Source organism: Seriola dumerili, unplaced genomic scaffold (assembly GCF_002260705.1).
Source record: "Seriola dumerili isolate Sdu_G_001 unplaced genomic scaffold, Sdu_1.0 BDQW01000025.1, whole genome shotgun sequence".
NCBI classification, from domain to species: Eukaryota; Metazoa; Chordata; class Actinopteri; order Carangiformes; family Carangidae; genus Seriola; species Seriola dumerili.
Window position 1 is genome coordinate 9,394,255 of NW_019174280.1, and position 16,027 is coordinate 9,410,281.

The 16,027-nt window shown below is 42.3% G+C and overlaps 2 protein-coding genes across 3 annotated transcripts in view; one reads left to right on the forward strand and one right to left on the reverse strand.

Annotated features, from left to right (window-relative positions):
* The first annotated feature begins 471 nt into the window (after positions 1-471).
* Positions 472-2,340, forward strand: LOC111239838 (glutathione-specific gamma-glutamylcyclotransferase 1-like). The gene is made up of 3 exons (XM_022769758.1): positions 472-1,088; positions 1,224-1,259; positions 1,402-2,340. Exons 1-3 carry the CDS (start codon positions 918-920, stop codon positions 1,804-1,806), a joined length of 612 nt encoding a protein of 203 aa, XP_022625479.1. The 5' UTR covers positions 472-917; the 3' UTR covers positions 1,807-2,340.
* Positions 2,341-4,468: 2,128 nt separating this feature from the next.
* Positions 4,469-16,027, reverse strand: part of ino80 (INO80 complex subunit) — a 35,573-nt gene continuing 24,014 nt past the window's right edge. The window contains exons 28-37 of one of the 2 annotated variants that reach the window (XR_002664909.1): positions 11,897-11,991; positions 11,337-11,409; positions 10,628-10,786; positions 10,347-10,449; positions 10,118-10,206; positions 9,338-9,493; positions 8,653-8,824; positions 6,697-6,912; positions 4,667-6,088; positions 4,477-4,548 (exon numbers count right to left, since the gene is read on the reverse strand). Coding sequence is in view for 1 of the 2 variants with exons in the window: in XM_022737848.1 (XP_022593569.1) it covers positions 5,880-6,088; positions 6,697-6,912; positions 8,653-8,824; positions 9,338-9,493; positions 10,118-10,206; positions 10,347-10,449; positions 10,628-10,786; positions 11,337-11,409; positions 11,897-11,991 (1,272 nt within the window). In the remaining variant the exon portion in view is untranslated. Of the gene's footprint in view, positions 6,089-6,696; positions 6,913-8,652; positions 8,825-9,337; positions 9,494-10,117; positions 10,207-10,346; positions 10,450-10,627; positions 10,787-11,336; positions 11,410-11,896; positions 11,992-16,027 lie in introns of both variants that reach the window. The other variant, XM_022737848.1, reaches the window with a different exon arrangement.

Genomic DNA, 16,027 nt, shown 5'->3' on the forward strand with positions numbered 1-16,027 from the left:
GTGACATGTCTTACATAGAGAGACAGAAAGCACCACTCCTATTAAGGACTTTCGTCCTACAACAGATCTGATGCAATGTCTTGGTATGTTGCTAGGTTGCTGCCATGGCCCTGAAATGCTGTGGGAAGTTGCATCAGCCACATCAAGTCTGAACCATATGGAAATTTATTTAGAGAATGACAACGCAGGCGGCCAATCATAAATTGAATCAGTTGGAGTGACAGTTTATGGGCCAATCCCGTTGAAAGGTGGGTGTAAATCTCAAATGTCATTTGGGCCAATAGTGTAACGAGTTTGAGTGAACGTCCCGCCTTATTCGGCGCACCGAAATCTGATTGGAGAAAATGGGATCGAGGACATGTCTTCCTCAAATATTATTGGCCCTAAAAGATGGAACATACTCGCCCACCTACCCTGCAATGTATAAATACATGAGCGCCGCTTCAGTTTATTATTGAGGAAACGCTTCAGATCATCGGTGCCCTTTGGCAGGGACAAGATCACCTACTAGGCGTGAGAAACACTACATCACCAAATCAAACCTCGACTTTTTTTATTCGCTTTAAATCCACGCTGTCACCGACCGGCGAAAAAGCTGGCCGGGACGGTTTATGATTTTTTTTCGTCCACTGATCAGAAGGCCGAAGCGGCTGCCATGGATTTTTAAGGCATAATGCGGCACCTCTAATGCAACGGCAATGCATCGTGCAAGGCAAAATCAACTGCGTAATTCCATCTTCGCAACTGCCAAGCAGTTGGGCTCAAATACCGTTCGCGGTATACCTGCGAGCCAGCCGGTTCCTCTGCTCCTGGACCGGAGGAAGCTAACGCTAGCAAGCTAGTCATCTTAGCTAGTAACATCAAGTGAAAGAGTAAGCCATCGATTCATCTGAACGTCATCAAAACTACCGATCGAAATGAAGCCTCAAGACATCATCGCCGGGAAGACCAGCCTGTGGATCTTCGGGTACGGGTCACTGGTGTGGAAGCCTGACTTTAGGTACAAGAGGAGCCAGGTCGGTTACATTCAAGGCTACAAGAGACGTTTCTGGCACGGAGACAACTTCCATCGCGGGAACGACGAGTTGGTGAGATGCTTAATGTGTTTTTGAACTTACTTTGACATGTCGATTTGCTTTGCTGCTTATTGTGAATTGCTTGGCTCAGACTGCTGATCAGGCGTTGCCCATGACGTGACCCATTTCTCTTCCTCTCTCCTGCAGCCCGGAAGAGTGGTGACGCTGATTGAAGATGATGACGTAAGTGGAAATTTCTATTTCCTATTGGTTTACTGGTGATGCTGTAGAATCTGCAGGGGTGTTTCCAGGCTGAAGAAACCTCTGTGTAAACCCCCATCTGGATGATTTGACTGATCATGTTTTCTTCTTCTTCTTCTCACAGGCGAGCACTTGGGGTGTGGCATTCGAGGTGACAGGCACTCAAGTTGAGGAGTCCTTGAAGTACCTCGACGTGCGCGAGACAGTCTGCGGTGGCTACATCACCAAAATGGTGGATTTCTTCCCCCAGGGGGAGAACCAGTCACCAGTTCAGGCGCTGGTGTACATTGCCACTTCTGACAACCCCCTGTACCTGGGGAGGGCCAGCCCAGCGGCGATCGGCGCCCAGATCGCTGTGTCCAGTGGGAAGACGGGCCACAACCTGGAGTACCTGCTCCGCCTGGCCCAGTTCATGAGGAGCAGCTGCCCACATGTGGAAGACCATCACCTGTACTCCATCGAGCAAGCAGCACTGACCACAGTGTACTATCTGTTAGCAACCAGTAGCTTGTACCCTTTGTCATACTAGGGTGTAGTGGATGAACACACACACACACACACACACACACACACACTAAAACACTGAGGCTTTTCATCTGTCACACCAGTCAACCTATGTTTTATGTTGTGGAATCTAGCTTCACCCTACAATCCAGTGCACTAGAGGCAATTGAATGCTACTGAAGTGTTAAAGAAGGAAAGCATGATATTAAGTGTGTTGTTTTTGTTTAAGCATGACCTCATGTTCACATCGCAATGGCACATGTTTGTACATTCACAAAAAAAAGTGTCATCGCTGAATTGTTGACTGTAAACATCTGTTTTAAAAAGCACATCAACGGTTTTTAATTTGCACAGTTCAGATTCCGTCCAGTGCTTTCAGACATTACAGCGATTTCATTGTGGTAGTTAAACCTGTTTTTGAAATTCACCAAATGGCTGCTGTGATGTATTTTAAAGGTGTAGACGTGTTTTTCAAAAGGTGCTTGTGGCAACTTCTCCGTGCAGTGTAAATGCAAATGCCAATTAAAAAAGTTAAAGGAAGTCTTTTGCCTTTTGTTGTTTTGAGCCTAACATTAACACTGGTGGGAACATGAGCTAATAAAGTTAGTGCCAGCTAACATCTTTTTCTGACTTGCACAGAAAATCCTATATGGCATGTGGTTCATAGCCTTGGATCATTTCCAAGTAAAACTTCATTTATATTGCCTCTTGCCAGGAAAACACTGGCAGATGGCTTGTGTTGCAAAGTCATCTAGAAAGCAGAAAGAACCAGTTAAGGGTCCAATAGTGAATCAGAGGCACAAAATGATTTTTAAAAAAAACACTTAATTTGTTTTTCTTTTTCTTTTTTTTTTTATAAGGAATGCTGAATACTTCCACCTCTTCAGGCCTTTAAATCCTCATAATTATCCTAATCTCCAAATTATACAGTCTTAAAGGATAAATCCCTTTCTGTTGAAATTGATGGTGATTTGATTTTTTTGTTAATGGCAATGAAAGGTTGGGAACCACCAGCCAAGACATTTCTACACAGGATGTCACACAGCATTATCCAGATAACTCAGTAAACCTATTTTTTGGAGCATACCCCCTGCCCTGGCGTAGACACATATATAAACATACATTGGACACTCCCAAGCATTGGCCGGAGCAGCTTGTACCTTGGATGTGATTCAAGTCAAAAGAGTCTATCTAGATGCACAAGCTTATATAACCGCGGGCTGGGAACGAGTCCAGACCTGGAAGTCCTGTGTTTACAGTCTGCTCTGCGGTCATGTTAGAGTGCACCAGGAAGAACATGCTGCTGCGGCGCTCATCCAGATGTGAAAATATACTGCCAGGAATCCAGGTGTACTTCAGAATATTGAATTCCCAAACCTACGGTGTATCTGTTAAAGGGTCACTTTACCCATATGACACATACACACAAAAAACCTCACTTACCCCTTGAGTCATTGAGATAGCTTCAGTTTCTGATTCCCTCCCAGTACAAGTGAGATAAATGGAATTTGGTTTTTGCTGCTCAAAGCACTTGATGTCTTCATTTGGAAAACTCAACATCTGTGCGTCTCTCCAAAAACAACACCCCAGTTACTGAGGTCTCACCCACTGTTCTTTCAGCTTTCACAGGGATTATTTCCTCAATAGAAAGTCGTTCCAATGAAAATTGTCCACAGCAATGTCTGTATAGTATTCAGAGGAACAGGGACATTTTCTCTGGAAAAGGATTAAACTGTTGAAATGTTTTTTTTTTAATATTGAGAGCACCACAAATGAAATTATGACTGGATGTGACCCCTGGGTACGTAGATTGGTTTTACAAATGGGATTTTATTTCTGTATGTTGTAGTGTGCAGTGTAAATGGGATTTGCCAAAGACTACAAAAGTATGGTTTCAAAAAGCCGCAGTTGATTCAATACCTCTGTGATAGTCTCAACAAGGACTATTTTGAGGTTCATAGAGCTCATTTCTATAGCAGCCACTGATCCAGGAGAAACAGAAGAAAGGATGGTCTGGTATATGGTCTGCCGAACTGTTTCTCACCCTTATGCTGCATGCAGGAGGGTTTATTTCCATGACTAACTCCATGACTGTCTCAGCAGCTTTAATATATCAGGACCAAAATAAACTTTTAATATGGCCTCCCAAAACTCCATCGAACCATTTTTAGAAATAGTTTTTATCTACTCTATCTACACATAAAGGGTTTCAGAACACCTTCAACCTGTTCGGGAATGCCTTGAACCAATGACAGTCTCATAAAAAATGGATTCATACAGCCAGGGTTTCATACGTCACATACCTAAGGAACCAATCCTGTCAACTTGCGGGGACAGGGGGTGAGCAATATAAACCCGAAACCTTGACAGTACAGATAGCTGATGTATCCTCCTGTAGCCATCTTGATATGCTCTCCTCTTTCACCCATTACCCTAATGCAAGCAGTGGTGGTGGGCAGGGCACAAGGCCTGATCTAGAATTTCTCAGTGAGGAAATAAGAGCAGATATGGTTACAGTTCCAGCCTGAGAGGAACTTTAAATTCCAGTCTTGTTCATGTTCCCATTATTTTGTCGTCAGTGGAGATTAGTGTCCTTACGCACTGCTGTTCTTTTGTCTTTAAGTGAACAATGCAAGTATAATGAACACAACAAATACAACAAAATCATGAAAAAATAAGCAGAAATATTGATTTAGCACTCTTTTTATTTTCAGTTGGCTTCACCTGTTAGTAAAATGGCAGATGCATTTCTTCATATGTACACGACCTATAAAAATAGACAGGCAAATGAGGGAAAAGACAGAGGAAAAGCCACTCTCATCATTATGTACATCAATATAGAACATCATATTTTAATCACACTATTAACACAAAAACAAACAAACCTAGAACAGATGTAGTGCTCAACGTAGGACACTGATGCAAATCTTTTTTTTTCCTAAAACAGCAATGACATCAAAGCGAACCACAGACTCCTCATCACAAAAAACTATTTCTGAAAAATAGAAAATGGCTTCAGTACATTTTACACTGTTTTACAGGTGAATATCCCATTTGCAATGATCATGAATCGTCCATTTCTAACGTAACTCAAATAACTTAAATATTAGACAACCAAATAATCAAAGTGAATTCATAAATTTACTGTTAGCAGCATTGCCGTATCAACCAGTACCCCTCATTTTGGAATATCATTTTTACATCATCCATTCATTCATTTTCCCATTGGGCAAAAAATATATAATCGATTTTCATTTTCATCTGTACTGCAATACATTTTTTATGGACAATTTTTTTTTGAAAATGTTAAGACCTGCCATGTTGGTTTGGGTACTTGCATCTTTTATTACAAAAATAAGAGCTTTAGTAGAAAAGCTGTAGACATAGTTTGGTAAAGTGTGGGTTCACATTAAGCTCAGTGAAATGCAGAATCATCCACCAGTTTGCATTGAGCATATCTACAGAACAATTAAATAACCTAGTGTGCATGTATGAGAATCAATAACACCACAAAAACGGAAGACGTGGCTCAGTGCATTTGACAGAAACTCCTTTGTCTCACTATGCCGGCAAACACAAGGATTTCAAAGCCCTTTAAGCTACACATGTTTGTTCACGTCTTTGTCGCAGCATCACCGCTTGGTAGCAAATCAAAAGAGCTTCCTGTCAAGAGTAGAAAAGTACAGTTTGTCTTCTCAAAAAGGAACTTGGAAATGCTCTTGTCACAATGCAAACAAAAATACTCAAGGCAGATTTTGTCCACTGACCTGGACACATGAAAATAAAACTGACACAAGACATGTGGAGGCTGGTAGGAAGTGTATCTTCAAATGAAGTGTGTGTGTGTGTGTGTGTGTGTGTGTGTGTGAAGAGGGTCCTTTCAGTTGCTGCACACATAGCATGGTCCTCCAGGTAGTGAGCCTCAGTTACTATAAATACTGCACTCCCTATTTATTAGTTTAAGCGTAGGGTGTCTGTGGGAATCACAGTGAGAGAAGGTCAGTTATCTGTGTGATCTGTGTGTGTGTGTGTGTGTGTGTGTGTGTGTGTGCGCGTGTGTGCGTGCACAATAATGCGTGTACAGTGCGTATGAGTGCATCATCGAGCCCCAGGACCACCAGGGCCCTTGCCCTTCCTGACTGCACCATGGCTGCTGTGGTGGTGGCTGTGGGTGAGCTGTTTATGGGGACTCGGGGTGGAGTTGCCTCCTTTGGCCTGGGGGGACGAGCTTCTGTTGGGGTTGAAGGCTGGGCTGGTACCAGACCGGCCCAGGGAAGGCTGCAGGGGACTGGATGCAGAGAGGCCTGCTGGAAGGAGGGAATGACACGGGCATGGTTACTCTCATTGAAGAAACTCAACAACTCAGAATTTCCACATTAAAAGTCTTGCTGGTTTCATAATTTCAATCAAATTTTGAGTGGTAAGTCTCAATACAGACCTTATCCAGAACAACAAAATCACTCAACAACAAGTTTTGAGAATGGTTTTAGGCTAGGTCAGCAGAAAAACACCACACAAACACAAAAACACACAAACACACACAGTGCTATGTACTTGACAGAAACATTGTTCCCACTTGTCAGTTAACAAAGCCCTTTCCTTTCTGTTGTAACTTGTTTTAAGTGAAACAAGGTTAGTTTCGCTTGCCTTTGATTACAGTTACAGACAAAGAATGTTTCTCTGAAAACAAAGTTTTCCTCAAAATGCCAAACTATGGACAGTGAAGCTTGAGACCAGTCCTTCCTTCCTTCCAGATTTCAACAGCCATCGGAAATGTTTGATCAAGAAATGTGACATGTAAATAAAGGACATGTACAACAACATTCTTTTTTTTTTATTTTTGCACAAAAAGATTTGGACTGCCCATGTACATGTATATATTATTTGCCTGAGAGCAGATACAACATGCACTAACCTTTAGAAACACTGTAGCCATAAGCAGCATAAGCTGCAGCTGACGCAGCTGCCGCACCAGCCATCGCTCCCGCCATAGCCGCCGCACTGCCCGCTGTTGACTTGCGGCCACGTCCTTTTCCTCCTGACTTGGCCCCGCCTCCTGACCCTTTAGGCCGCCCCCGACTCCGCCCGGACCTGCCTCTGCCAGGACTGATGGTGTCTGAAGCCGAAACACCTGAGGACAGAAGCAAACACATGAAAGGAAAAATGCAACTCCCTTATTTTACTTGCATTGTCTTTTTAAATGATCCCCTTGGTGTACTGATGGACACACGTCTCGCTAATTCTTTGAATACATTTTGCCTTAAACAATTTACAGTCATACCAGACAGAAATCAACTGAGGCAGGAATACCCAACTAGAAGAGACATGTTCTGTCTGGCTTTGCTGTAGCCCAGTCTTTCAAAAATACTGGAGGTACTGTAATACAGACAAATTATTACACATTAATCATTAGTCATCATCACCATAAGTACAGGCTCAAGCAAAAATAAGAATCATGCTCTCATTTTCCATACTGTTTGCAGAATTAGAGCCAGTGTCGGCCTCACTGGTTACGTGCCTAATCCTCCAGTACCCTCTCCCCTCTCCCTGACTCATGTCTCTCCACTGGTCTGCATTTTCTTTGCATGTTTCCCTCCAAACGATGTGGTATAAAACCCCTCTACGGGGGGAGATGAGCCTATCCTATCACTAACACGCAGGCACAGATCAAACAACCCTTCACAAATCCCTCGCTCTTACCCTCCCTTCAGAGCCCTTAATCTCACCCTTCCTCCCATTTCACTTATGTGTCCAAGTTCACCAACTGCTCCCTCATCCTAACCTTCCTGCTGTCTTCCAAACCTTTTATTATAACGTCATCCGCATCCCTCCCTCGCTGGGCCTGGTTAGCAGGAGCCATCAATAATCTTACTGGCAGGAGCCTCTTAGTATGGCAGCAAAAATCACAAATGGGTTTCAATAAGGCAGCATGTGTTTAAGAGGGATTACCGTATTGCAACGCATCCAAAGTTCAGATATAGAGGCATAAAACCCAAAACATTCATTATCTATCTGGATCCTGTAGTACAGAACACACTGAAAAATTGCAACCAGGGCAAAATAACACCCTGATAAATCTAAATAATCAGCTTCATAATACATGTGAGGTAACAGACTACTTGTCTCAGTGGACATGAGCCTATTAAAACACAAGTCATGATAGTTGAGAGAACATACAGACTTCTGTGTGGAGTAACGACCTTCATGTAAGTCAAACCCCTTTGCTTTTCCAGCGTTGTTCTAACACGATAATACTATCTCACCGATAACACACAGGTTGTGTTTCATTTGGCAAGTCTGGAGCTTTTAGACTGAAGGGCATCTGAAGAGGTTACATGCACCAAGATTATCTTTATTTAGGAAGCTATTAAACATGAACATTTTGACAGTGGGAGTCATACTACTTGTGATGGAATATAAAAAGAAACAGTTGTTTGTACCAATTTTATCTTCAATATCCTGCACTTTGGGGTTGAACTAATGTTTTTGAATACAGATCTGGGTCCTTTGGATTTTAGCTAATAAATTTGGTGTTTGTGTCGACCAATATATTTAAATTCAGTGGTGGAAAAGGAACTCAGATCCTTTACTTAAGTAAAAGTGTCAATACCAAAGAGGATATTTACTCACTTATAAGTAATAACCTGGCAAAATTTTGCAGTGTACGAGTATGATCATGCAATATTTCCCTCTGAAATGTGGTGGAGTAGAAGTATTAAGTTGCATAAAATTATAAAAATAAATACTCAAGAAGAAGTTACTCAAAATTGTACATAATTACATTCCTTGTTGCAGATACACAGTATACTGGTCCACTCTATATATTTAAACACAAAGGTCATAGGTCAGCTAGACTAATTTGTTCTCTCACCATTCATGTTGTCAGAGACTGATCCAGACACAGAGGCGGGGGAGTTGGTGGCACGAGACTGCGGCGCAGAAGACACTGGATCATCCACGATGACCAGCATGTCGCTGCTGCTCTCGTCCGCATCGGCGTCCGGCGGCAACGAGCCGGGCTGGAGCTCACTGCTCAGGGAGATCTGGCCATGCACAGGAGCACACACAGACATACACATAGGCTGGGGGTCAGCACCACAGGGAGCAGGGGAAATCGGGCCGGTACAGTAAAGGGAAAGAGTAGGGGAGCGGTTCAAGGAACAAAGAGTGGATGGAAGGTAAGGAGAGAAGGAAAAGATGGAATACACAGGATAAGGAAAGTAAAAAATGATGGGAGAGAAGGAAGAAAGAAGGAAAGCAAGAGTGATAGAAGTGTAAAATGAAAGAAAGAATCGACATGTGGAAGGAGAGGAATCAATAATAGATAAAAGGAGACAGAGAAGAGGAAGATGGGTCGGAGAATTTAAAAGCACAAGATGCAGAAGAGGAGAGTGAGTTTGTGGATAAATGCCAAAGCAGCCACTAACAATCGCCTGTCACATAAATCACAGTCATATACAGTATTTCCCTCCTCCTCCACTTCCTTCACTTTGATAACAGCACTTGAAGGACATACAGCCTCAGTCCCTTTTGCTCTTTCCATTAGATTCCCTCACCTCACTGAAGGGACTGGGCATGGCTGAGTCCATCTCGACGCTGATGAAGGAGTCATCTCCGTCTGCAGAGAGGTTGGAGTTGTCGGCTGAGGGTGCATGGGAGATGACCAGGTTCACCTCCTTTTTCCTCTTGGTCTCGGACTCCTCGTTTTTCTTCTGCAGGGTCGACCCAGAGAACAGGAGCAGGGGAAAGCGAGGGGATAGGTTACGTTCAATACTTCTTACACTCATTCCATTTCCTTATTGTAGCTAAATCTAAAATCTTTTAGTCTCCTCCTTGAGGCCTAAGACTGGCTATATCGAGTGTTTAGTTGCTTGGCCCGTCCTTCTGTCCAACACTTGAGTCCAGAGCAAGAAACTCAATGACTATGTGCCAGATTGTCATGTAATCTGGTATGAATATGGTCCCCAGAGGATGATTTCTAATGATTTCGCTGTCCCCCTCTGACCTCACATCTAGCACTACTTTGGCCCATGACAAGGTATCTCAAATGAATCCTTATATTTCAAATGATATTTAAGTGTGGTCCCCAGTGAATAAATCTTAACGTTTTGGGCGACACCCCAACACTTTAACACGAGAAATATTAAAATCAAAATGAAAAATGAGTCAGAATGCAATTAAGTCATTACATCATTCCTTCCCTTCTCACCTCGTTACCTCTTGCCTTCCATTCCAAATGTGTTTCTTCTTTTATTTTTTCTTATTCTACATTATTCTATTTGACAAGCTACAACTGCAAACGGAGCTGACTGCAGAGGTTTCAAGTTGCACATTACCTTCTCAGCATATTTCTCCCTCTTCCTCTTGCGCTCCTTCACCTTGCTGCTCTCCTCCTGTTGCCTTTTCTCGTCCTGTCTCTGCCGCACTATAGGAAAGGAGACAATGTATTCTTTTAAATTATCTTGCTTCCTTGGTGAGGGTTAGCTTTTGTGGAAAAAAGAAAAAGAAAAAACACTGAATCAAGACAACGATAAAATTGTGTGTGTGCATGCCGCAAACACTCACATTTCTTCTCCAGCTCGTCATCGTCCAGTAACAGGCTGACCACTTCTTTGGGTTTGAGCGTGTCTGGTTTGAAGTTGCCTCCAGAGATCACCACCCTTTGGATCTTATCACACAAAAACACAGAATTCATCAACTCTGTAATTCATATTTACATCATGATGTTCACTGTTGAGATACTGTCACTCTATTACTTGTGTTGTTTATTTATTGATTGTCTGGAACAGAGGCTTTTTATAACACTCAGCCCTTTGTCATATTTTGTGTGTTCTAGTGTTTCAGACCTCGCTCTTCTCCTTGGCCCGCTGCAGGATCCTCTCCTCGATGGTGCCCTGGCAGATGAGGCGATAGACAGTGACCTGCTTGGTCTGACCCAGCCTGTGAGCCCTGTCCATGGCCTGTTGGTCCACTGTGGGGTTCCAGTCACTGTCGTAGAAGATAACCTGGAGGAAAATACCAGAAGCGCAGCCAAAGACATCAAAGTCAAATTTGGTGCAGTTTCAAAAGTCTCTTTTCCAATCCTGTTGTTGTTTACCATGTGGTACAATTTGATTACTGTTAAGATGTGAAGTAGACACTCCCTTCTTTGTACTTTCTCAGACTAATTACAGTGATGTGTTATCCCATGTGAACTGCCCTTTAACATGGCAGATGTCCTCTGTTAACAATCACTTCAAACTCATTGTCAGAAAACTAATCCCACTTGAACAGGGCTATAGGGACACAATAGGAGATTATGCTGAGAGATGTTGAGAAGCACATAGATCCCCCCCCCCCCCAAGTATACACACATCCGTACTTTATCATAATTAAGTCAACATGTTATTAATACTGATCATCCCAGAGTCCTCCTTTCTGGCTCTGTTAGTTAAAGAAAAACACATGGTGGAGAATGCACACTGCTTTGGCTTTTTGGCTATTTATATATTTAAAAATTAAATCTGAAACTTTGGTTTTACATCAGTGAAGTGTTTCGCCCTCGGTGTGACTCACAGTGTCAGCAGCAGTCAGGTTGATGCCGAGCCCTCCGGCCCTCGTACTCAGCAGAAACACAAAGATATCCGTTCTATAGGGGGTGGTGGGGGGAGGGGTGGAAGAGGGGAACAAAGAGGGAGGGAGCGGGAGAAACGCACAAAATGGAAAGATTTATAACTGCAGCTACGATGCAAATATCCATATATCATGGCACGAAATTAAGTTACAATGTAAGGTAAGAACCATTCTCAGAAATGTCAACACAACCTTAAAACTGGCAGCAAAACCTGGCATGACGGCCTGTTCAAACATGCACTTGATGCCAACTGTAGAGTCCCGCACGATAAAGCTGTTTCAATAAACCACAAACTCACTCACCCACACCCCCAACAACAAGAGTCAGAGCAACAGCAGCACCTCAGAGCTGCACGCTAATGTAAAACAGAGCATGTGGACTGAATCTAAAGCACACACATGTACACACGCACGCACACATGCACGCACACAGACACACACACACACACGCACACACACACACACACACACACACACTGCAGATTGTTAGGATCTTTACCCACCGACTCTGGAAGTCAGCCACCATGTCTCTGCGTTCAGAAATCTTGGAGGACCCATCAAGGCGCATGTAGGTGTGCTTACGATAAACCATGTACTCCTGGAAAGAAAGGAGGAGAATAATTAGAGAAACCAATGTCATGACAGTTATGTGGTGTTGTCCTCAGCTCTCCATTTCGTCTGGTGTTTGTCAGAACTAGACTTAGACTTAGTACAGTCAAAGTTCAGTGGATTTTCTCCAAAAATTCAAATATCTAAAAAGGTTTCCAACAACAGCCAAATACAATCAGTGTCTTTATTTGCTGATTATCAAAGGAATTGCAGTTGTTACCTTTCAAACTGTAAAAAATGTGGATCTAGTCCTACACAGAATTCATGAATAAATTTTTTGAATACATGAAGTTGCACTACTGAACCTTCCTAGATCACCTCTAGTGCTGATTTTGAAACCAACAAACCAACAGACTTTTCATCCAAACTTGAGGAAATAAGAATCTGAAACTGTTTTTCAACTTCTGTTCGGGGAATAAGCACCAGAAAGTATACAGTCAATTTAATAAGTTCTCAAATATGTAATTCTGTTTAAGTCTTTCTCTGAGGAGCAGATAAACCCTGCAGGTATACTTATGAAGTTCCAAGGGTCAAAAAATATGAATCTTTAATGTAAGAATTTCTGTCCGACAGCAGCTTTGCCTCCAAAATGTGAAAATCCCACATTTTTATGCGAATTTGCTGGAGTTGAAACCTTAATCCCAGCCCAGAGAGACATTGAGAAATGCAGAAATTGTTATTCTATCCCCCCAAAGTCTGCTAAGATTTTCTGTGTGTGGTTGTGTGTGTGTGTGTGTGTGTGTTAGGTCTAATGGGAGGGGTTCTTCAGTGCAAGGGGGGCAGAGCAACAGCAGTTGATGAGGTGACATGTTGATCTCTCTTTAAGCTCTGGCCTGAACCTGCGACCTCCTGCCAGAAACATGTCAGTGACTCTCAACCGATGAACCAGTCACAATTACTGGTACACATCACATCGCACCTCACACAATCATTACCAATGATATCAATGATTTGACACTATGTTTTCAGTGACCTCCCCAAGCCCCTGTCATGACACCCAGGGCCTCAGTCCCGACAGGGCCTACCCTCCTCTGTGCGTGTGTCTGGCTCTGCTCCCAGCAGCTCCATCTGCTCCGAGTGAACACTACATTAAGGAACATTATCCCCAGTGTTCACCAAGATGCTGCTAACATTGTTGAAATGGGTTTTGATATCTTGCCAGCAGGATGTTGAAGATACTCTTGCTCTTACAAAAAAGCCTTACTCAGCTTTCTTAATGTACATCTAAGTCATCAGAATCAAAGTTTTAGAAAGAGATCACAAGACCTCTCACTGTGATGTTTTAAAGCTTGGTATAGCTTGCACCAGTGTTGTGTGCGATGGACTTTATATGCTGAAATCTATACCTCAACAGCTGGCTATTTTTTCCTATATTTTGCTGGAGTTAGGGTTAATCATAAGTGACACTGCTATACTTCTGCAGTTTGTCACTGAGTTTGTAATGTGTTCCATTGCAAATGTTTTACATCAAGGTGTAGCTCACGTCAACCTTTAACTGGCCAAAATGTTAATCTTGTTTAAATAACTGTCAACAGCCTATTACAGATCACATTTAGTAAAATCAAATCTCTATGGGTGTGGTATCTGACAAGCCAGCCGAAGTGATGTATGGGAGGAGAAATATATAGGAGAGCAGGGATTTGTTTAAAAGCATGATGAAATGTCCCGTTTCCCGTCTAATATTTCTGTCTCTGCTCAAATTGAATTTTTGCTTTAAGTTTTTGGAGTTGGCACTTGGATGTGCCTGACAACCATCTCTCAGAACAAACAAAAAGGGGACAGCCAGGTTGCTCTCAACTTCTCAAACACTAAAAAGTCCCCGAAGCGAAGGAAAAAAATCTAAGAAGTGCGTGGTCAGTGTGTAGTTCTTGGGTTGTTAACACAGTGTGTGTGGTCACAGTCTGTTCTCATCCCGACAAAAGCAAAGAAAAGAACATGAAGTACTGACACTATAAATACATTTACAGCTGGTGAACAGCGTGGATTGCCAACACTGTAACAGAAGTCTTCATTAAAGTAGAATTGGAATTCACACCCGTATGTCATTAATACATACAGTAAAAATGTATTCTTCCAGCCAAATTTCAGAATCAACTGTCAGCAGTGAGGTTGCATTGTGGGTAAACATAGACGAAGAATGTGTGGAATACTAAAGGTGATACCTGTAGTTCTGCTGCTAATGACATCTACAGAGATTCTGTTAAATTTAAGACTTTTAAAGACCACCTGTTTCACCCTAATACTCATCAGAGTATGAAAAGTATGAAGGAAAACCAGCAAGATAATACAGCCTAGTATTATTTATTATCATATCACATTTTGTGTTTCCCAGCAGTATACAGCCAAACAATAATTCCTAACGAGATATTTAATTAATCAATTTGAAGAGGACCTGGATAAGCAACACGATGGATGGATGAACTAATTAAAAATAATGATTTCTTTTGAGAGCTGCCACAATTAGTTAATTAATTGATTAGTCAGCCATTTTCAAGCAAAAACTAAATGTCAATATTTGCAGCTTTTTTTGATGGATCGACAAAACAAGAAAAAAAAAAAAAAAAAAAAAAAAAAAAAACTGCATGCAGGAGAAAATACTTGTGAGTTTCAGAGCCTCACAACTGACACTTGCAATAAATAAAACTCAATGACCCACGATCCCTTTTCTGTTGTATTTACAATCACAGCAGAGCAGAAGTATATAATGAAATAGTTAGAATGTATCATACAATAATCAAAATTAAATCCATGCTTTGTATCGCATAATGGGTCACTGTATCCCACTTTATGTTGGTTAATAATGAAAAATAGGAAGTGACGGATAAATTTAATCAGAGCTGTAATCTAAGCCGCAGACTTGCAGTACAGTAAAGTGCCGCCTAAGCAGCCACAGACACAAAACTTAGGCAGCACGGCAGTGACTTGATGGTCCTGCTCTACAATCGGCTGCTGCCGGAGAAAGCCAGCAATTTTTTTTTTCTTCGGGCCACCCGGATCTCGACGATCCATCACCCCAACGATGTGATGTCACCGAAAGAACCGGCAGCCGACCGGCGACGAAAACAATGACTCTAATGACAGAGATTAGCATCAGCCTCTGCTTTGCTCTTTCTCTTAGTCACAGTCTCATGTTCAGGAAATCAACTCCATCTGCAGAATTTTTATCCCCCGACCAATGAGCGAGATAATACAGTCGAGGAAAACTGAAGCCAGATTGGGCGAATACAGTACATGATTTCATTTGTGGGTGTCTTTAACCCATTAGTAGAGGAGATGCTGTCACAGCCCCCATTTACTGTATGAGGTCACTTACAAACAAGGAACTGTAGTATCACCCCATTAGAACAGGAAATCATAGCTTGGAGGGACGACTAAAGGTGGAACAGCCAGTAAGAAGAACATAAACACAGAAAGGCTAGCCTGCTTTATCTACACCATCTCGAGCATTCTCACCATTGCTGTTTTCCTTTGGCCTTAAAACACAAGGCATTCCCGCTGTTTTCCAGACACACAGGAAGACAGTCCTTAACCACCTGGGTTGGGTCCATCTGCCATCAAAAGATTTGGCTGTGGAAACACAGCACTGCGCTGTGTGAATGGGGAAGGAATTCCCAATGACTTCATGCCAGAGGCTTTTGGCTCCATAGTGATGTTTGCAACAAATATGGAAGCAACAATAGAGTGCTGCACTGAGGCTGTCGACACATGATCACCTGCAGAATTGCTTTGCACTATTATTTTCCAATGGAGAGAGCAGTGATGCAAAGTTTACACCTTGGACCTTATTTAATCTTCAGCCCTGGTGGCTGCTGACTTCAAATCAGATTAGAGCTAACCAAGAAGTGTAAACACAGAGAAAGTGTCGAGTGTGGTGTAGTGGTCTTCTGACTCTGTGCCCATCCACGCATTTTACTGGGAATTCATTTCTGGCTTTGAGTTAAATGTAGAAAAAAAAAAAAAATTATTTTTTTGTTTATCTTTCTTCATTTGGTTCCATCTTTCATCCCCTCATCTACCTTTGTCTT

Bases quoted from the DNA above. Each gene is read 5' to 3' on its own strand.
- LOC111239838 (XM_022769758.1), top strand. From the start codon at position 918: ATGAAGCCTCAAGACATCATCGCCGGGAAGACCAGCCTGTGGATCTTC. The intron at 1,089-1,223 runs GTGAGATGCTTA...TCTCTCCTGCAG, and splicing joins ATCGCGGGAACGACGAGTTG to CCCGGAAGAGTGGTGACGCT. The intron at 1,260-1,401 runs GTAAGTGGAAAT...TTCTTCTCACAG, and splicing joins CGCTGATTGAAGATGATGAC to GCGAGCACTTGGGGTGTGGC.